Below are 21459 nucleotides of genomic sequence, written 5' to 3' on the forward strand. Positions count from 1 at the left end.
AAAAATAATATAAAATGTAGAAAAATACTAAAACCAAATAAAAACATTAAAATGCATGAAATAAACCTAAAATGTCATAAAATGACCGAAATATCCTAAGAACCATATTAAACTACATGCAAATAAACTAGAAAAATAACTTTAAATCTCGGATCATCAGTAAGCCTCTCAAGCCCCGACTATAGAGGCAGTGATAAACTATAATAATCCTCAATATCTTGGTCATTTGCAAATAAAAATGCTACAGTACTTTATTCAATCTATCATCATGAACCTGAGAAAATCTAGTACTACCCCTTATTAATTGTCTAAAAAGAGAAAGAACATAATTAATATTTTTTAATTTTTTAAAAATACTATTATTTTCCCATATTACCCTTTAAAATGTATTTAGTTATACATGAACTAATATTCTCTAAAAATTCCAAGTGAACAGATATATTAGAACATAATTATTTTCTCTAAGTGGACAATTAATAATAACACAGTTCCATAAAAGATTCTATTGACTCCTATTGTTCTATTCAGATAATTTAACACTATTTTACAATGTTCCAACATCTATCCTTCCTCCAAACGGAAGAAAAAATCCAATCAAATGCAAAAGGATGATTTGAAGGAAGAGAACACACATATACACACACACTTCAGTAGAAAATTATAATATATACATTCTCTCACATTCTATTCTACCCATTAACTGAAGCCTGCACTTTCTTCCTCAATCTTACACCCCTTTGATTTAGTTGATACTTTGAATTTGGCTCCACAAGCAGCAAACGTGACATAACATATGACAAAAGTTCTTCACGGTGGGAGAAGGTGAAATCCAAATGAGCATATTCAAACTCATTGAATGAAACATCCACACCAGCTTCCTTCATCAGTTTATAGTGTCTCTTCACCATTGAAGGCCTTATCACCTTGTCTTTCTGGCCAGCAACAAGATCAACAGGAACGTCAATGAGCCTGTAGTTTTCAGCCAAGTCCAAAGGCTCAGGTGAACCATACACCTCCATGTTAGCAGAAGCACTCCCATAATCGAACATTCTGAATCTTCTGGTTCTCTTTATCTGTGCAAGATGAAGAGCAACATAGAATGACACTCCTGGCATATCATTCATGTTGTAATGAGGTAATCCTAATGCTCCAACCCAATTTGAACTGTCCCCACCAACAACATAACTCACTAAGGTTTGAACCAAACCTCCAACTGCAGGCAGGTTTTGCAGGTCCCTAGCTAACTTGTTAACAAGCATTCGGAAAAACCGGGTCGGAATATAGAAGGCGGGGCAAATACGAGAAAGAATAGGAGCCAGCAAAAATACTACATGCTCAACCACAGAGAAAACCAGGTTAGAGTCTTGATGAAAACCAGCAGGTGATAACAAAATCAATCTAGAAAGTCTATGGCGTTTCCTTTCTATCCTACGCGTGATGACATACATCAACACAGATGCCCCTCCCAAACTATGGGAAATTGCACAAAGCTTGTAAAGCTGATCATCATTGTTATCCTCCTCGATGTCGGGTTTACTAAGCCTCAACTCAGCAGTTTTTACTTGATGGATTTTCTCTATCATAGCAGGGATATCCTCAGTTCCATGTTCATTGATGGAGTACCGCCAGTACCTGCATTACATTAATTCCATGACAATATTATCCATTGATTTTCGTTGGTAAGTAGTCTAACACAGAAGGGTTCGCTTTGAGAACTTACTCACGTGAGGATATGTTCTTGTTGATATGTTCCCTAGAAACCAAACCGCGCAAGTTTCCCAGAAACACATCATACCCTGAAAATAAAAGAAACTTATACATGTGATAATGCCAAAAGACTGATTTTTTGTTGAGCAGAAATCCTATCTTTGAAAAATATAACAAACCTTGATCATAGGCTGCAAAAGCTGGAGAGCCAACAACACCGTTCGACACCCAACTGAACCAGAAAAGTTTAACTTGTTAGACTAATAAAACTAAGATCACAACATGAAGGCCAGAGAAGAAAACTTTGACGTACAAATAATTGAACTTTTAAATCATTTCCATAATAGAAAAAAGTTCATAATTCATAGAAGATAAATAAAGGACAAAACAGAAAAATCAGGATAAAATCAAAACTTATAGCTCATAAGTCCACCGTACATGTCTTGACGAGATCACAACTCACACACAAAGCCTCCCAAGTCAAGATAGTTTTAAGGCTTATAAGGGGACTCCCACTTCCCTACACACCTCTCAACTCTCAAGGAGAAAAACTACGCGGAGGGCCTAATGAAGTTGCTTCTGTTAGCACGCATATATTCAAATAGCTATCCTTTGGTAATAAAACCAATTCCAGTTGCAATATGCTCCTATCCTATATGCGATGATATATGCAACAAAAAAATTTACCCAGGCTGCTTCACAAAATATGTTTATCTCCTGTAGCAATAATAGTCAAGCAAAAACAACAAAATAATAGCAATAATGATAACAGATTCAAGATCAGAAGTAAGCAAGATAGAGACAGCAGTAACTCACCCCATTGATGAATCCATAACTCCATGCTGAAGATAAACAGCCTTTCTAGCATCTCGCCTATGAAGTCAGATTACAGGCATTAGACTGTACACAATGAAATAAATTACAACAGTACAGCAACCTTCCCATTGTTACCACACACTGCTAACCATTAGTGATAATCAAATACATTGTGGTATAGCTTTCTCAGATATTTTCTGAGTTATGAATTTCGTATGTGCTATATTTATGTCAGGAATGAGTCACAACTTAAGAATGAAAAGACACAACATGACTACAATGAAAGGGGCACAAGTCAAACGTAATAATTTCATTTTAGATATCAGTTGTCTTCATTTCATACAACAAAAAATAGCTAAGAGATCAAAAGATATCAAATCAAATAATCATGTAGTATCATGATTAATACATGATGTCTTTATTTCTGAAGTGATTGCCTACTGGCGATGGAAAACCAGAAGCAATGCATTTAATTATAATATCGAAAGATCATTATGAGTTCAAAAATCAAAGTCTAGATCATTACATTTATAAAGTTCCATACAATTTGGCTGAAAAATATATAATTTACCTAGGTATTCTTTCTAAAAGAAGAACATATCCATCATTAGTGATCACATGAATAGCTTCGTATGGATACCTGCCAGAGGTAGAAGAATAAATTATGAAGCGGACAAACAAGAGTCAACACAATGAATAATCACAAAGGTAGTTACACAATAGCCTTTACCCAAGTTCTGTTATGACATCCTGACATGTACGGGCATCTGTGTTCAAGGACTGGCGATAATTGGTATTCCTCTCTGTAGGTGTTGGGTCATTCTCTCCAAGTGTAGCTGTAGAAATGGAGGCATCCTCAGCACCATCATTATCATCTATGACACTTCTTTCATGAGATGAAAACAACCTATGTAATGCAGCAAAAGCTTCTGATGGGGAAAGAAGAAGATGTACTGCCTTGTGAACCATATCAAACACGGCTTCTATACATATCTCTATGCCTAAATTAAGATCCTGATTAACAAAAAAAAACTACAAATAAATTATAATTGATAAGTAAGACACATCACAAATTAATAAGGATAGAAATTGTTGCACAACCTCTATGATACCACGTCTCCTATCAGTAGCGCGATGGATAATTTGGTCCTTGAGGCTTTGGACTCTGTTATTTGAATGTTCTTGTGAAGAGTTCTGATTTCCAGAGATAGAAATTGGCCTTGACACTCCAGAACAAACTAACTGGAAAAGATAAAAAGGAATCCCCAGCAAAAACTTGATAGGAACCCAAATCCAGAGTAAGATATACTGGATCCAATCTACCTGACGCCTACCGTAATCTGCAAAACTATCTCTAGAGGCCCTAGAACCCTGAGACGAGGGAGATGAAAGATATTCACACCCGTCCATATCTTCTTCTCCAGATGAGTATTCGAGGCTTGAAGTATCCGAATCCACAGCAAGCTCATGAATAAAGTGGTTGAAAGAAGATACACCACTAGAAACAGGAAAACAATGTCAAGAACAGCCAACTAGATAAAAAATGATGTAGCACATTCAACCAGCACGCTCGAATTCTAGCATGTTTGGATTAGCTTACTTTTACTTAATTAACTTTGCTACTGAGAAGCTACTCACATAAGCTTCTTCCCACGATTGATTCTAGCTTCAAAATCAATTTTAGAAGGATTTACAAACATGCTATTAACATGTAGGGGTGGGAAGGAACACAATCCAAAGCAGGATGACTCCAATAACTATATTAAAGTTGTATTACATTCTTTTTTTTGGTACATCAGAAAGATAAATTGCACCCGTGAGGGATCCTGGACCTCCCCCACCCAACCAACATGCCTCTCGGCTCTTACCACTTGAGCTATCATTCGGGGACAAAGATGTATTACATTCTAACATCATATTTGAATTATAGCATGTTTGTATTAACTTATTTTTACTCAAAATCAATTCTGACACCGAGAAGCTACTCATAATCTTCTTCTCTGACTTCATAATCAATTTTAAAAGGATTAACAACACAATCGAAACATGGTAAGTTGCAAAATGTAAAGAATCTGAAAAGAAGTATCCACATACTTTTCCATCCAACGAGGAAATCGCGGTCCACGGAAAGTAGGTCTGAGCTCCCAACCCTGAATGCCTTCAAGTATAGTAGCTTTACCAGGTAACAATGTCAACAAAAGAGCTGAAACTCCATTGATCAACCTCACAATATTGTTCAACGACTCATAAGTAAAGGTCTTCACCGACCTGTACGAACCCAAATTCAAATTCAAATTCAAATCCGAAGTCTGCAAAATTGAATTGAAGGTTCCAAGTTCGAAACAAAGAAGATGATGAGAAACGCGGCGCTTACTCTTTAGTGACGGCGAGGACGTTGTCAACAACGCGTTGCATTCTCAATCGATCGGAGGAGATTCGATTCGATTCGATGAAATGTTGCGAAATCAAGAAAATTTATGGAGGTAGTTGTTAGATTAGATGATGATTCTTCTTCGTTTTATCTTCTTCTTAGAAATCAATTCAATGAAACAAACACAAATATTGAATTGCATTGCATTGCATTGTTTTCTGGTTCTTCTTCTTCTTTCTTTCGTTCTCTTTCTCTTTCTCTCTGAAGGTTGAGTCGGTGGATGCCACGTGGCGGATACGAGAGCGTGCTTCGTGTAATACGGTTACTAAATTCTGTGCGGGAATATCTCGTCTGTTGAATCAAGTGGGACTGATCAACGGTCACTATAAAATACTGACTATTTTTATGAGAGAAAAAGTTTTTTTTTTTTATAAATATGAGAGAAAAACTTGATGTACCATAATTTAATTTTCTTTAAACATAATTGAACATTCAGATTTTAAGAATGTACTAGGTGAACTAATTAAATTAAATAAAAAAATTGATATCCCGTATCACTAAAATCCGATTCATGGACGGTGTAAAGAAAATGTTTTTTGAGAACTGATTTAAAAGAAAAAAGGGGTACGATTCCTTCACTGATGATTTTACGGTGTGTTTGGCAGGAGAGAGGTTGAGAAGAGATTGAGGGAAGAGAGAGAGATAAGAGAGAGGTTGATGATGTACATTTGTTTGGTAAGCATGTACTGTAGACAAGAGAGAGATAGAGGGTGGGATTTTTTGCCTTTTTGAGTTCTTCGCGTTTTGCGAAGAGAAAGTGGCTGGCGGCTTTTTTTTCTATTCTGTGCAGTTAGTGGCGGTTAGAACCGCCACTATCTGCAATCTCTCAGTAAATTTTATTTTCTTTGTATTTAAAAATGATTTTTTAATTAAAAGTTAACTTTTTCTCTCTCTTCCACCTCATTATTACTCATCTCTCTCTTCTTTATCTCTACCATACCAAACAACTTACAAATCAACTATATTTCTCACATATTTCTCTCTACTCAACTTCTCTCTTCTCTACTCTCTCTTTTCTATCTCTCTCTTCCCTACCAAACATAGTGTTAAGGTCATAAGGATTGGAAAAAGGGTGAATTCAGTTGAGCAATATACCTTAAGTGCTGATTCATGGACTGTGCTGCATAATACCAACGTTGAGCTTTTTGGTTTTGATAGTGAAATATCTGCATACCGGACTGGAATATGGACATTTAGGTTTAGGATTTTGTTTTCCTTTAGGATATTGTTGTTACTGTTTTCATGTTTGGATTTTTTTTGGAAAGCCAAAATGAATGAATTAATAGTAGCAATAAGGGTGCTACAAGCCTACAACCCATTTGTACAAGAGAAAAGGAAGAAAAAATTACATCAGTAGTTCAGTACACCAACACAGGGTGGACTGCATTCCAAACCAGCATAAGAGAAAAAAAGAGAGCTCATACAGAACTTATGCAAGGCAATTTTAGCAACAAAGAACAGCACCTTCTTCGAATGGAGTCCCACAAAAAATTCCTCCCATAACCACAAAACAATTGGATTGAATCAATTTTTAAATTCATTGATAACAACTTTTTTAAAAAAATTTAAGTTACTAATGTATTATTGTATGTAATCTTACAAATTATAGTAATGAATAAACTCTTAATTATAGTTAAATAAGAAAATTAATTAAGATTCATAATCCCAGTTAAATAAAAAAATAAGAACTCAATCTAAAGAATACTTTACATTATTTTGAAATATCGTGAAGATATTATAGGATACTTATATATAAACAAGCTATATTTTCATCTTACAACTTTAGACGTGATAAGATTGGGCACTTGAAAAATAGAATCAAATTAAAATTTAAGTAGATTAAATCGGATAATAAAATAAAATAAAATAAAAAAGTTAAGTTTGAGTGAGTTTTTACTCCAAATCCTAATATATCAATTCCAATAAGCGAGATGGAACAAAAGAGAAGAGCAGGAGTAGCTAGGAGGTAATGGAGAAGGTTCGAAATCTACCTCAAGAGTTGGTGGAGAATATCCTTGTGAGACTGCCGTGCAAGTCGTTGATGCGCTTCAAGTGTGTGTGCAAACACTGGTTTGCTCTTTTACACTATGACACCAAGTTCTTGTCTCGCCACTTTATCAAAAACCAAAACTCTGCTGCGAATGACGTGCTTCTCAAGCTTCCCTCCCACATAGTGAATGACCTGAAATTGGAAATATACAAACTCTTTTCCTTGTCTGCCACTGGCATTGGCATGGAAACCCCAATACCCCCATGGCCATCCAAATATTTTTCAAGGTGCTACCAAATTTGTGGTCACTCTAATGGTATAGTGTGCTTGTCTTCACTTGATTATATTCTTTTGTATAACCCATTAACCAGAGAATTTAGAAAACTTCCTCCTTTCACTATTGAGCATAGCTCACGTGTAGCAGTTGGAATGGGGTATGATTCCTTCACTGATGATTTTAAAGTTATAAGCATTCGGAAAAGGCAGAACGCCACAGATTATTATGCTAGGGTTGTTGAGCAATATACTTTAAGTACAGATTCGTGGGCAGTGATGCCTAATACCAATGTTGAGCTTTTGTATTTAAATTATAATGATTTTGCAATGTGCTTTAATAGAACTTTCTACTGGTGGGCACGGTACCGTGAAGACTATTCCATTGTAATTGTGGCATTGAATATGGATGATGGGGTTTTCCAAATGGTGCCAAAGCCACCGGGTGTCAATATTATCGAACGCAATGGTAGTACTCTAACTGTGTGGAATGACTCCATCTCACTGGTCTGCTGTAGTTATCAATCCCCGTCCAATTTTGACATATGGGTGATGGGTGGATTTGGTTCTTGGACCCACATGAGAACTATAAAACATTTGACAGAAGAAGTGCCTAAACCTTGGGTTTTCTGGAAGGGGAATGAGCTTCTTATGGAGATGGTGTCTTGTGGAAAGATCACGTCCTACAATGTTGATACAAAAGAATCTAAGGATGTCCTAATAAAGATGATGCATACAGATGGAATCTCATGTTTTCAAGCTGTGAATTATGTGGCAAGTCTAGTTCCATTGAAAGGAGAGATTAGTTTACCTTGTTTCTTGACAAAAAAAAGGAAAGGAGAGATTAATTTACCTTATTTCTTTACCCAAAAAAAAAGGAGAGATAAATTACCTTGTTTAATGCATGCACTTGTCTCTTCTTGCTAATGCGAGGTTTCGCCTCTTGAATATAATGTTTGGTTTCATATTTAAACCTTTCAAAATCACACTTCTATCTAGCGTGAAAACTTGTCGGATTTCCAGACACGCTTTCATTTGTATATTATGAGGATTTGTTTCTATATATCATATGAACTCATTTAACTTCCTCTAATGTTCCTGATGTAGTGATGTTGAACTAATTTTTGCATTGTAATGCTTTATTCAACTAATTAGAAAAGGAATTGTCTTCTAATTTATAATTTCTTGATTTACATTAAGAAAATTTACCACAGCTTGAACTTCAAGTGATACGCAGATTGCAAGTTGCAACCCGAATTCAACTAATTTGAGCTATGCTGAGTAAACCACCGAAACAGTGTTGTTGAAAGTGTGGCTAAATATCTGCATATTACTAGAATGGATATAGAGTTTTAGGAGTTCGTTTTCCTTTAGGATATTGTTTTTTTCTGTTTTCTTTAGACTAGGTTGATGAAAGTTGTCACTAAAATTAAGGAAACATTTGGAATTTGAATGCATTTAAGCATTCAAATATAAATATCAAAAGCAAATAATCTTTGAAGAGCCATCTAATATATATTTCAGCTCATATACATCAACAACAAATATAAATATCAAAAGCAAATAATCTTTTAACACAAATGCTGAGTTTTTTTCTTAAGACTGCAGATCGCCATTCTCTTCAATATCTACTCTAGAGGATGCTGTGTCAGTTGATTTATTATGGGTAACTGAGAAGGAAAATTCAGAAACCAAAGCCAAATGGTCGCTTCCCACTTTCTATTGATCAAGAAAAAGACTAGTTAGATTGGAAAGAATTGCAGTGTAAAAAACAAAAATGTGTCGAGAGTCGAGACATTTGGCCAAGGATCATTATGATTTAATATACCCTGAAACCTCCACAAGTTAGTTTTAATATTAACTCCTCTTCACTTAGATTATAAAAGCAATCCATAAACTCTTTTGTGCTTCATTAAGCTTCTCAAATCAGCTTATGATATAGTTCTCATGTGATAAGCACTTAATTTAAGCTTATTTGTCCTATAATCCAGGCATCATCATTAACTTTGTCCAATTCCCAGTAGCAACAAGTTAAAGATTCAACCTTCAATCCTGTTTTCCTTTTTCTCCAAGTGGGTGCAAGTTGGTGGTTTGAAAACCCACAAAGGAAACCTTCGGAGCCACTAAATTATGGGTCCACATCTAGGATCTCCAAAAATATATCTTATATTTCTTAATTGCTAGTTTTCCATTATTATATCGTGAAAACTTCTACAACCCCTTTATAGTGCATGCTGAATCATTAAGGCAATTCAACTCTTCAAGAATTTTAACTTGAAATTGGCATCTAGTAGCAAAAGCCAAGCAGTAATACCTTGCATGGGAGACCACCTGCCCTCAGAAGATCGTTCATTGGAACGGTATCAAGAACTTTTGTAGGTACAATACCATCAGAGTACCTGCATCAAGTGCAATAAACCTTATAGTTATAAGGTAATAGTCATCACGAAAGCCACAACCATCATAATTCTCATATCCAAAATCTGCATCAGAGCTTAGTAAAAGGCATTGATTTGATTACCATAAGTAATCTACAGAACCAAGAAACTTTGAGTGATAGGAAGTTGCCACGGGTTCACCATTGAGTCCCCGTGTACCAGTTGAACCCTGAAAAGGTATATCATTTTATTATTCTATTGGTATGGACCCGAGGGGGTGAGGAGGTATATGAAAATTCATCAAAAAAGTATGCTACAAAAGAATGATTAGGTACATTCACTGTGGCGTATGAACTTTTCAGCTTTAATGGATGCATAGCCAAATGACGCTCAGAATCACCAGTAGCAATTTTTACCTCTTCATCTGTCCAGCAATCCAACAACCTGGAACAGTAAAGCTTGAGAGCAATATACAGAGATAACACTGAATAGCACAAACAATTTCCAGAAACATGCCTTCTTCAATTAATAAACAGGAGGAAGTTCCAAACAGCAGAAGCGGAGAAAGTGATACATAGCACAATTAAAGGTCGTAAAATATTAAACACAAAAAAAAGGTCAGAAAATGTTACAATTTATATCATACAAAAATTGCCACAAAATGCAGGTATCATATACAACAGTTTTAATGAATAGATTTTAGCAAATTCAATTAAAATAAAAGGTCAAGGTTCTTTCTTTCTAAAACCTTCAAAAATAAAAGTTAACAACGAAAAACCAAGTCTTTATTCCTACCAGATGAAGTCCGCTATATAGATCAAATGACACTATAATACCTTATAAGGACCGTTTACTTTTCAATCCCTCTTAATGGTTTGATATTATTTTTTCCATATTGGTCAATAGCGCTATAGCGGTGTACCGGAGCGGAGTGGCTCCCTGCCGCTGTTGAGATGAAATAGCGGCACGAATAGCAGCCAAAGCAGCCCCAATAGCGGTTAAAAGCGGGAAGTAACAGCGCTATATGGACGATGGGAAAAAAGACATACAGCCCCAGGTTTAAGGTTTTAAACTGTTGGGCACCCTTTTTAGGGGTATAATAGGACTTTCAAGAGCAATTTAGATTAAACTTGAAAGCCTTTGCTTCTTTAATTGCATTCCGCACTCTGCCTTTGCCCCTCTTACTTGAAGTCTCCTCTCTGGTGGCGACCACCCCTTAATTGTTGCTACTAGCTAGGAACTCTTATTTCAATGTTGATGTTTTGTTACTTTAAGCCTTAGAGGCTTGAACTTCTTTTTATCTTGCTTTTGAGTGGTTTTTAGTTGTATGCTATTGTTCAAGACTTATGACTTTTATTGCTATTACGAATGTTATGAATTTTAGGTAATATTCATCAGTTTTTAGTATTTATATGTATATAGTATTAAACTACTAATTATATAATATTATATATAAAAGATTAGCGTAGGCCATCCCGCTGTCCCACTTTTGGAGGCGGCCACTACGTGCCGCTATCCGGGATTGACTACTACGATTTTTTCATGGTATCCTTCTACAGTTCTACCTCTAACTATTGAACCGTTCTCCATCTAGCCAGCTTACCTTACCGGTGCTTCTACGGGTCTCTTTTAGAAAATTTAAGAAAAAATAAAATATTCTTAAGGAAATAATGGAAGTGAACAGAGAAAAGAGATTAATACAATCAACCCTTAATGTAGAAAACACACACAAAAATGCACGAGTGAAGTGAATGTTTTATAAACAGTGAAAATGCAAAACTGCCTAATCTCAAAAATGTAATCAAACTGATGATTTTACACTAATACACTGTCAGCTTAGGTTTGTGATAACTGACAGCTTATATCAAACAGTAATTCATTACTATATAAAGCTATAAACTACACATGCAAACTGCTTGGCTTATAATATGTTGCATCCAGTCCTATTTATCTCTGCAGATAAAAAGAAAAACCAATAATGATATACTCACACCTCATTTTTTCTCCACTTCATTTTCACCTATTTTTATTTCTATCTCTCTCCTCTTATCATCTATCACATCTTATACTTTCTCTCTCTTACTTTTTCTTTTCTTCCTATCTCTCTCCTCCTCCACCTCTTTCCACCTCATTTTTGAGGTGTGAAAGAATATTTATTCAAAGAAAAAAAAAATTGTTACTGATTATTTGTTCAAGATAACATAAATTATCATTTGCACCATTATACTTTGATGCCCAACTAGTAATTTTGAAGTACAATAAAATCTTCACTATTGAGTAGTCCAGAGGTTAAAGGGTAAAACAGGAAGTTTGTAAAACAATTATAATAAAATAATGGGTTAATCGTCTACTTGGTCCCTGTCTTTGTCTCGCCGTCTGAAATTAGTTCCTCCCCGGAAAATTTGCAAATCTGGGTCCTCTCGTTTGCAATAAGTCTGGAGCAGGTCCTCGCCGGAGCCCGGAGCTCCGGCGAGTGATGAAGTGGCACGATGACTGTGTTAATAATGCTTACGTGGATTTAAAGAATAAAAATAAAAATTACACATCAGAAAATTAAATTAAGTTAAAACCCCAAACTAAATTAAATTAAATTACACATCATAATTTTTTTCTATTTCCAGAAAATAAAAAATCTTCATCTCCTTGTTCATCATCTTTATCATCTCACAAATATCTTCATCTTCTCCATCCCATCATCTTCATCCTCCTTTTACAATACCCAAATTGAAAAAAATTAAAATCTAGAACCTATCAGAACACGAAACAGGTACCAATTAAAAAACATAAATCCAATAAGCTATGAAGCAACATTTCCACCTAGAACCAAAAACCAGATCCAAATCCCCCCACATGAAGAGCAACCCGCAGCCAGAAAAAGCAAACACAATGGCTAAATAATTGCCCAGGATACGTTGGCCCCAAGCCCCCAACATCATCAATAATCATCATTCCAAGTTTAATAAAGAGATGCACCAGTGGTGCTACAAACCCAGTTTAATTGGAAAAAGAGGTACAGGAAAAGAAAAAATGCACACACGGCATGGCACAAATAGTCTCAGCCTTACTGTTGCAGAAACCAGCAAATCATCCTTCCATGTTCATCAAGCTCTTCACCATTTTCATAAAATCAACTCCTCAAACCCAGAAACAATAAAACCCCAGAAAATAAACCCTCAAAAGTCATATACTTCATCATTTTCATCTTCATCATCTACCTATAGAAACCATATTTCACACATCAAATCCCAAACCACCAAAACATCCCAGAACACAACACAAAACACAAAATTCCTAAACTTTCAAAACCCAGAAGTCCAACAGAGAGAGACGAGATCGAGAGCAGGGAAGTCATGATTTCTCCATCTTTTCACCTTCCACCCTCTCCCACCATACCCACCCACTCCCCACCGCCACCCTTAACCCCAACCTCACCCCAAACCAAAAACTCATAAAGCCAACAAACCCAAATTTATTTCTTCTTCTTTCAATTTCAGAAAACCGTACCCAGTATCGAACCCAGATTCAGGAGAAAAATTCAGGAGACTCAGATCGGCGTCTCCCTTGCAACGGCGGAGACTACGACCCTTCAGTATCTAACTCCCTCATGTCCGCCATCATGCGCACCCAGGACAACCAACGCCGCCACCCCAAGAGCTCCTCCAAATTATGCAGCAACAGAACTGGGCGGTGGAAGACGATTCGCAACTCTGAAAGGACCTAGAACAAATCGCTTAGGACAAAAACACAAAGACGATTCGCAGATTGATGCTCAGATCTAGAAACCGTGTGTGGATCTTGGCGGTGGAGGACGGAGGTGGTGGTGTGGGCATGCAGGCGCGAGTTTCGGTGGTTCTGGGTTTCTGATTTGTTGAGAGGAAGAAGATGAAGGGTGAGGGAGGTTGGAGATGTCTCGGTTTTCTTGGAGATAGAAGGAAAATCAATGAAAGAAGAGCATGTGTGGGTGAGGCAATCTTGAGGTTTGAGAAAGAAGGAAGAGAATGAAAAATAAGGGGTGGACGGTGGAGGGAGAAATATTTGTGAGTGGAGAGATTAATTGATAAAGAAGAATCTTGATGGGTGGGTATGTTTTTCTGGGTTATGGTTGATTTTCTGGGTGGGTATGCTTCTGATAAATCCCAAATTGATTTAGGAATTTTTTTATTTGGGGGAAATTGATTTTGTTAATTAGATTAGGGTTTGATTTGTTAATAGATTTATTATTAGTTAATTTGATTAATAAATATGACTTGTTATTTATTTTTTAATTTTGTTTAAATCCACGTAAGCATTATTAACACAGTCAGCGTGCCACTTCATCACTCGCCGGAGCTCCGGGCTCCGACGAGGACCTGCTCCAGACTTATTGCAAACGAGAGGACCTAGATTTGTAAATTTTCCGGGGAGGGACTAATTTCAGACGGCGAGACAAAGACAGGGACCAAGTAGACGATTAACCCTAAAATAATTGGTTTCCTTGGTCGGCGTGTTTTCTTCTCTTTCTTGACTTGACAAATAAATAGGAACATAAGTAGTATCATTAATCATAAAAAAATGGAAAATTACCCATCTGGTAAGCTAAGCGGACCAACTGTATCTTTTTTCTCATCTAAAACTTGAGCAGGACGACATCGTTTCTGTCCAGATAACTCCTTTCTGTCATATAGCATGATATTAAGCTGCAATCGAAAAACACATCCAATTTCAAGTAAGATTCTTAAACATAAACCACTTAGATTATTAGAATGATCAATCTTATTATCTGTCTTCAGTATAGAATGAATTTGCAATACCAAGATCACGTGAATGTGATATACAAATTTCAAAGTGATTCACCTCCGATGATGACAAGAACTTGTATATTCCACTCTGTTAATGAACGATTATAAAGAGAAATCAATACATAAAAAAAAGAAGAACACAAAATAAATGACAAACTGCTATCTATTTTCTGGAAAATGGCACCTGAGGAGTACAATTAAAATCACCAGCTAGGACAACAGGGGCATTACCCCATTTCTCTGAGAGGGTATGTGCTCTTGACAAGAGAAACCGAATCTGGAATATTAAATATTTCAATTGTCAGGACTCAGGAGTACAGCAAGGGCAAGAAAGTGACTAAATATTTTATAATGAATGTTGAAATGTAAAATGAAATGCATAGCCCATAAACTCTTTACGGATCAGGCATTATTATCCCAACAGATCAGCCAGGAGTTTAATATTAGACAAAAAAGCGGTCAACTGAGAAGGTAATAGAATGGAACTCTCATGAAAAAAGGAGGAAGAGCGCATGGAAAGATAACAAAAAGCACCACGTGCAAACACCATTCCCAATTCACATAACACTGATATTACTTGCTTTTTACTTTTTATACTTAATTTTCATCCTACTACTATTGTTTTTAACCTCTCATATTAAATGAATTATTGAATATGCTATAAAAATTTAGAAGCTATAGTGCAATAAAAGTGCCTTCATTGGAGAAGCCGGGGGGATTAAAAAGACTTACTTGACCTAATTTAACGTCTCCCCTGTTTGGATTATAAAGTACATGGATGTTACCAACTAACAATCTTCTCGAGTCAGATTCACACATCTGCCTGTACAGAATGAAGTTAGAAATGCAAAGGATGGCTAATAGATGTACAGTATAACAATTTTTACTAAATAGAGGTTACATTCCAACTAAAATAAGAGGATCATATTACATAAACTTTTATGTTTAATAAATATTCTTGCAATGCCGCTGATAATCAATATCTCTTATCATATAATATAATATGCTGTGTGTACATGCAACTTTATAACTTATTGAAAGTCATGCAAAGAAATGATCATGCTCTGGACCTTGACTTGCGGTAAGGAGAGTGCAAACATGAGGTGTTTTCAGTCCTCCAATGAGGATAAATTATGAAACAGGAAAAGTTATGTGCGAATCTTGCATTTCCTTGTTTCAGGGTTCCATGGAACAAATAATCTCCAATATTTGCTCCTAATTGTTTGGTGTAGGCAAAGAATTTCCTGACATTGATATTGTTTAATTGTGTCTAATAAGTAACCGCATAATTTTTTTAAACAAAAGTATAGAATATAAGAACATGAGGAAATCTTTAAAACACCAAAAAGGATTAACAACTATTGTTATATACTTATATATCATTACAAGATATTAGCTGACATCAAAGAACTTATACCTCAAAAACTAGAAGTTGAGCAACATTATCACGAAGACCAATGTCCTTAAATTGAATGCTCTCTCCATCTAACAACCTGAATCTGATAGATGGAAAGGAAAGACTTACAAAAGTAAATGATTTAGATCTATCAATATTTATGTAACAAAGCAAGGTGAGCAATTAGTAGATTACTTATCAGCTTTCCAAAACATGGCACAACCATCAACTGAATCTCCAGTGCGCCTCTACAGCTCCAAGTACACAATCCATTAGGTTCTGACCCATATAGCATGGTTTACTACTACTACTACCACCACCAACATGCACAGGCTAACAATAAAATTCACACTAGAAGAGATAAGTCAGCATGTTTAATGTTGAATTGTTATTATTATTGTTATTTTCTTCAATGAACCAAGAGTTGATCGAGAAAAGTAGAAACCCATCAACCAAAAGTTGAAGTCCTAGTGTGTATTTTGATATCAGTTGAGTGCAACTTGGACAAACTTTCATCAAAACTCAATTCATAAGAAAAGTTTCATTCACGGCCCCGTTTGGGAAAACAGCTTAATTAAGCGCTTATGGATCGCTTATGACATAAGCGCTTATTCATAAGCTATTTTAAAATATTTATTGAAATAAATTGAAAATAAGCTTTATATAAGCATAAACTCTTTTTCATAAGCTATCCTGAGTAGCTTATGAAAATAAGCTCAAAACAGCTTATGGTAGGCCATAAGTTGTTTGCATAAGCTCTCTCAAACACTTACACAAGCGCTTATGCAATTATGCTAAATAAGTTCTTCCAAACAGGGCAAAAATCTTAAACTGTGTGCTAACACCGGTGCGAACGGATATCCAAATACAGCCATTACATATAATTTGAATGCACATTATAATAATTTGTCAAAACCAGCATGATGAGCCTCAGAAAATGAAAAGATCATCATACCTTATAGTATCCAGTGTATCCTGCTTTGACCAAAATGTTTGAGAGTTCAAGATACTTGTCCACTTCCTGTCAACAGAAAAACATTTTGATTATTGAAGCAAGTATCCTAGCTAAATAGCTGAGGGAACAAAAGGAGAAAGAAAAGTTACATCATACTTGTAAACAGATAATATCAGGGTTCCATCCAAAGAGTTCATGGCAAATAACGGTTTTCCGGCGATCCCATTTGATGAAAGGGTAAGGAACGTTGAGGTACAAATCGCGGTGGTGAAAAGCATTTCTATCTGCTAGTATGTTGTATGACGCCACCGTGAATCTCTCTGAAAATGCGAGGGATTGATGATCAAGTGCTTCAACCCAGTGGCGTTGGAATTGGGGAGGGTGACCACGACGGCGGTGGAAGTGAGGTTGTTGTGAAGCGGTGAATTTGAAGGAGGAGGAGAAGGGGTCGTGGCGGTTTGCGGTGTTGGTGAAGGAGGAGAAGGAGGCGATGAGGCAAGAGGAACGAGTTGAAGTTGAAGAGGCCATTAGTTTAACATTACGCAATCAATCAAGAGCTTCAAATCATCCTCTTTTTTTTCTTTCTACATAGCAAAACTTGTTTTGTTTGTCCAATTTCTATCTAGAAAATTGAATGAGTGGTAGTAGTGAATTAGTGACATGTCTTGATCCAATAAGATTTGTTCACAATTAAAAAGGACACTTCTAGCTTTAATAGGGTGAGAAATGAGTAATATGATTAATAATGATTAATAATGTGATAGAAATAGAAGTAAGAGATAGAAAGAAAAAAAAAGAATAAGAAATTAGATGAGTGAGTCAGGGTCTGTTTGTTTGCAATCTTTAAAACAGTTTTCAGTTTTTTTGATACGACTTGTTTTTAGAAACTGTTTTCTAGAACATTTCTCATTTTCAGTTTTTACAACTAAAAAATCAAAACAACTAAAAAGATGTTTTTAGTTTTTAGTTTTCATATATTAGTTTTCTAAATGTAGGAAACATGTCATCATTCAAATTATTTTCTTCTTTTGAAAACTATTTTTAAAAATTGTTTCTAAAAATTATTTTAAAAACTGAAAACTAAAATTGCAATCAAATAGGCCCATAATGAGGTATGAATGCATCATAACTCGTTCAAATCTCTTCCACCACTTTCACTAATTGGAATTGACACAATTTATATAGGAATTTTGGTATGGGAAAAATGATGCAATATTATCTATGAAGGTCAGACTTGGACATGAGAGTTTTTATGGAGAGTTTCTCAGAGTACTTTATTAAGTCTTACAGTCTGTTTGGTAGATAAATGAGAGATAGACAAGAGAGAAAATTAGTAGAGAAAAAGAGGTAGGAAATATAGTAGATTTTTTAATTGTTTGGTATGATAGAGATGAAAGAGAAAGAGGAGAGAAAGAATGAAGTGGATAATATAAAATAAAATAAATTTATAGAAAAGACCTTAGTGCCGACAAAATAAAAATAAAAGTTTTCAACTTCCAACGACTTTGGAGAGAGAGAGCGAACAAGGACAAAAAGAGAAAACAAGTCAACACCACCCACATGCTATCTCTTCGTAAATTGGAGAGAGGAGAAAAATGAGCGCGACAAATAATTCTCTCTTCACAACAAATCGATGGAGTTATCAAACGAGGGTGGTTGACTTCTCTCTTTGCAATCTCCCTCTTCTCTATCTCTCTCTTTACAAATTTCCTTCATCCAAACGGAGTGTTAGACTCGAATATAGATAGTATTCCCCTATTTTCAATATGTTTTTGTTTTGAGCTTTTATACAAGCCTAGTTAGGGATTTAGGTTAGCCTTTGACTTTGGATGGTATTTTAGAGCTTTTTTTTTTTACCCACATAAGATAGGATATTGAGCTTCTGCCCTGACCCATTTAGTAATAGTCAGGAAGGATCACGTGTTGGGCAAGTGTTTAGGACCATCTTTTGAACATTTAGGTGCCACTTCTAGCTACATATAAACAACCAAATTCACATTAAACAACTAAATAACATTCATACATTTGAATTTCACCTCTCTAACATGTGAGACTCTCTTTAAAGTTTAAACTGCATGTGGTATTTTAGAAGTGTAAAAAAAAATTTAATTGTGCTTCATTTAGTATCTAGGAGGATGAAGTAGAGGGTATATCATTACTCTATAAAATAAATCATGAAAATCATTAATAATGATTATCTACTTTAAAAAGTGAATAAACTAACTCAATCAATAACAAAGATGACCCGCTTTACATTTAGAAGAGATAGACCTCATAATTCATATTTACTTTCTCTTTATCTTAATTCAATATTTTTAATATCTCTCATTTCTTTTCATTACATCACTCATCGATCATATCTTTTCATTTTCCTATTTTCTTACTATAGATGTGGATGGAAATAAAGTAAATAACCTTAGCAACTAAAATTCAATTTGAGATTTAGTTCTATATTTCTCTGTCTCTCCTTGAATTATAACTGACGCATATTATAAGTAGCCTTTTCTGTCTCTTTAGTACATGCAATGCACCAAGTAGAAGTAAGGCCTGCGTGAGTGCACATGAGAAACCCCAGAACCTCACATGTTACTTCCTATATACTACCTCAATTCTCACGCTCCATGCAACTATATATACATTCCTATGCTGTGTTCAATGTTCATCTTCCCCCAGGCCCCAGCTCATGAACTTTCAACTTCGACATGCCTCTCATTCTCAACAACAACTCATCCTTTATTCTCATGAACCTTGCCTTCACAATTCTGATCTTCTCCCTTAATTTTCTTCCTCATGATGCTGCTAACATTACTGCAGCAACAACAACTTCCCCTGAATTCTCCACCTCTGTTCTCAACGTCACAACAGCACTCAACCAAGTCCACCATGTCCTCTCCCTTAAACCCTCTTTCCACCTCCACCAAAACCATGAACAACAACAACAACAAACGCAACACACCCTATCTCCTTCTTCCTCCTCTTCCTTCTCATTCCAATTGCACCCCAGAGAATCTCTCTTCAATGCCCATCACCACAACTACCGCAGCTTAGTCCTCACTCGGCTCAGACGTGACTCAGCCCGTGTCAGCTGGATCACCTCCCATCTAAACAAATCGAACCTCCGACCCGAACACCTATCAGCACCGGTGACCTCCGGCGTCTCACAGGGAACCGGCGAGTACTTTGCCAGAATCGGAGTAGGCCAACCCACGCAACACTTCTACATAGTTCCCGACACAGGAAGCGACATCAACTGGATCCAGTGCAAGCCCTGCAACCAATGCTACAAACAATCCGACCCGATTTTCGACCCGTCTACATCATCTTCCTACGCTCTCGTCCCCTGCAAGGCAAAACAGTGTAAGGACTCTGAATTGACGGGTTGTTATAAGAACGGGTGCGAGTACGACGTGTTTTACGGTGATGGGTCGTTTTCAAGCGGGGTTCTCGTGACGGAAACGTTGTCGCTGGGAAAGAACGGGTCGGTCAAACGGGTCCCGATAGGTTGCGGGCACTTGAACCATGGCACGTTCGCCGGTGCGGCGGGGATACTCGGATTGGGTCGTGGGGCTTTGTCTTTCCAGGCCCATATCAAAGCGTCGTCGTTTTCGTATTGCTTGGTGTACCGCGACACGAACAAATCGTCGACGCTTGAGTTCAACTCGCCCCGACCCGGAGACTCAGTGACTGCTCCGTTGCTGAGTAACCCGAAGCTTAAAACGTTCTACTACGTAGGGGTTACCGGAGTTAGCGTCGGAGGGAGGAGGGTCTCTATTCCGTCGTCGACGTTCGCTATTAAACCGTCGGGGATGGGAGGAATCATCGTGGACTCGGGCACCACCGTGACTCGGTTGCCGACTCCGGCGTTCAACGCGATGCGCGACGCGTTCGTGGAGTTGACTCGGCACTTGCGACGCGCCAAGGGATTCTTGATACTAGACACGTGCTATGATTTTTCATCGGTGACTGTGGCGACGGTGCCTACGGTGTCGTTTGAGTTGAGCGGTGGCGGGTCGTGGAGGTTGCCAGTGTTGGGGTATCTGATTCCGGTGGATGATAAGGGAACTTTCTGCTTTGCTTTCGCCCCATCTGTGGAGCCGGTATCGATCATAGGGAACGTGCAACAGCAAGGGACACGTGTCAGCTTTGATCTTGTGAATTCTGTTATTGGTTTCTCTACTGATAAGTGTAGCTAGCTAAACCTGTATTAAACATCATATAAACACATGGGAATATCTAATTTACCCCAGTGTTAGAATAATACTATAAAAAAGTTACTGAATATTCTAAGTGTGAAATTTATGTAGCATGCATCATATGTGAATGAGATAACTTTAAAAGTTAGTTGAAATTTTAACCCATCCATGTCACTGAGCCACAGACTAGAAGTACTTTCTTTCCATTCTTCAAAATTTTTGATAAAAATAATGAGTTAAGGACCCAAATCCTTGAAATTAACAACCCCCAAATCATGGATCATGCTTCCTGTAAACTCTATTTTCTCTACCTAGCTCTCTAATAAGTATAGTGTGTTAATTTAAGTACTTTGTATTTTAAGAAAAAAATAACTAATCTCATACTTTTAGGGACAAAACTAACACTTTATTCCAGAAGCATGATGCAATGCAAGGAAGAACGAAGAAATTTACTAATTCCACCAAATAATAAAAATCACAAAGCAAAGTATATAAGATAAATGAGAGTATATTTGACATTGGAGAAGTGATAAAGGAGAGTG

General features: G+C 36.6%; 4 protein-coding genes across 6 annotated transcripts; 2 read left to right on the forward strand and 2 right to left on the reverse strand.

Annotated features, from left to right (window-relative positions):
• Positions 1-473: 473 nt before the first annotated feature.
• On the reverse strand, positions 474-8518 carry LOC130716117 (uncharacterized). Of its 3 annotated transcripts, XM_057566313.1 has the most exons (11): positions 6946-8518; positions 6050-6132; positions 4898-5245; positions 4618-4791; positions 3625-4021; positions 3254-3537; positions 3095-3163; positions 2524-2580; positions 1887-1939; positions 1721-1796; positions 474-1632 (listed from the first exon to the last, which is right to left on the reverse strand). In XM_057566313.1, the coding sequence occupies exons 3-11, from the start codon at positions 4936-4938 to the stop codon at positions 690-692; spliced, it is 2094 nt and encodes a 697-aa protein (XP_057422296.1). In that variant the 5' UTR covers positions 4939-5245; positions 6050-6132; positions 6946-8518; the 3' UTR covers positions 474-689. The 3 variants fall into 3 exon arrangements, with proteins under 3 accessions (XP_057422296.1, XP_057422295.1, XP_057422297.1); XM_057566312.1 differs by lacking the exon at positions 6050-6132; XM_057566314.1 differs by lacking the exons at positions 4898-5245; positions 6050-6132.
• Positions 6924-8669, forward strand: LOC130713460 (F-box/kelch-repeat protein At3g23880-like). The gene is made up of 2 exons (XM_057563225.1): positions 6924-7991; positions 8619-8669. The coding sequence occupies exons 1-2, from the start codon at positions 6924-6926 to the stop codon at positions 8667-8669; spliced, it is 1119 nt and encodes a 372-aa protein (XP_057419208.1).
• Positions 8658-17324, reverse strand: LOC130716118 (carbon catabolite repressor protein 4 homolog 3). The gene is made up of 12 exons (XM_057566315.1): positions 16881-17324; positions 16725-16790; positions 15965-16017; positions 15791-15872; positions 15106-15192; positions 14558-14650; positions 14429-14461; positions 14159-14271; positions 9931-10039; positions 9739-9824; positions 9532-9616; positions 8658-8936 (listed from the first exon to the last, which is right to left on the reverse strand). The coding sequence occupies exons 1-12, from the start codon at positions 17250-17252 to the stop codon at positions 8814-8816; spliced, it is 1302 nt and encodes a 433-aa protein (XP_057422298.1). The 5' UTR covers positions 17253-17324; the 3' UTR covers positions 8658-8813.
• A 1701-nt stretch (positions 17325-19025) lies between these two features.
• Positions 19026-21044, forward strand: LOC130709874 (protein ASPARTIC PROTEASE IN GUARD CELL 1-like). The gene has a single exon (XM_057559005.1). It carries the CDS (start codon positions 19427-19429, stop codon positions 20915-20917), a length of 1491 nt encoding a protein of 496 aa, XP_057414988.1. The 5' UTR covers positions 19026-19426; the 3' UTR covers positions 20918-21044.
• Positions 21045-21459: the final 415 nt, after the last annotated feature.

Source organism: Lotus japonicus, chromosome 4 (assembly GCF_012489685.1).
Source record: "Lotus japonicus ecotype B-129 chromosome 4, LjGifu_v1.2".
Lineage (NCBI taxonomy): Eukaryota > Viridiplantae > Streptophyta > Magnoliopsida > Fabales > Fabaceae > Lotus > Lotus japonicus.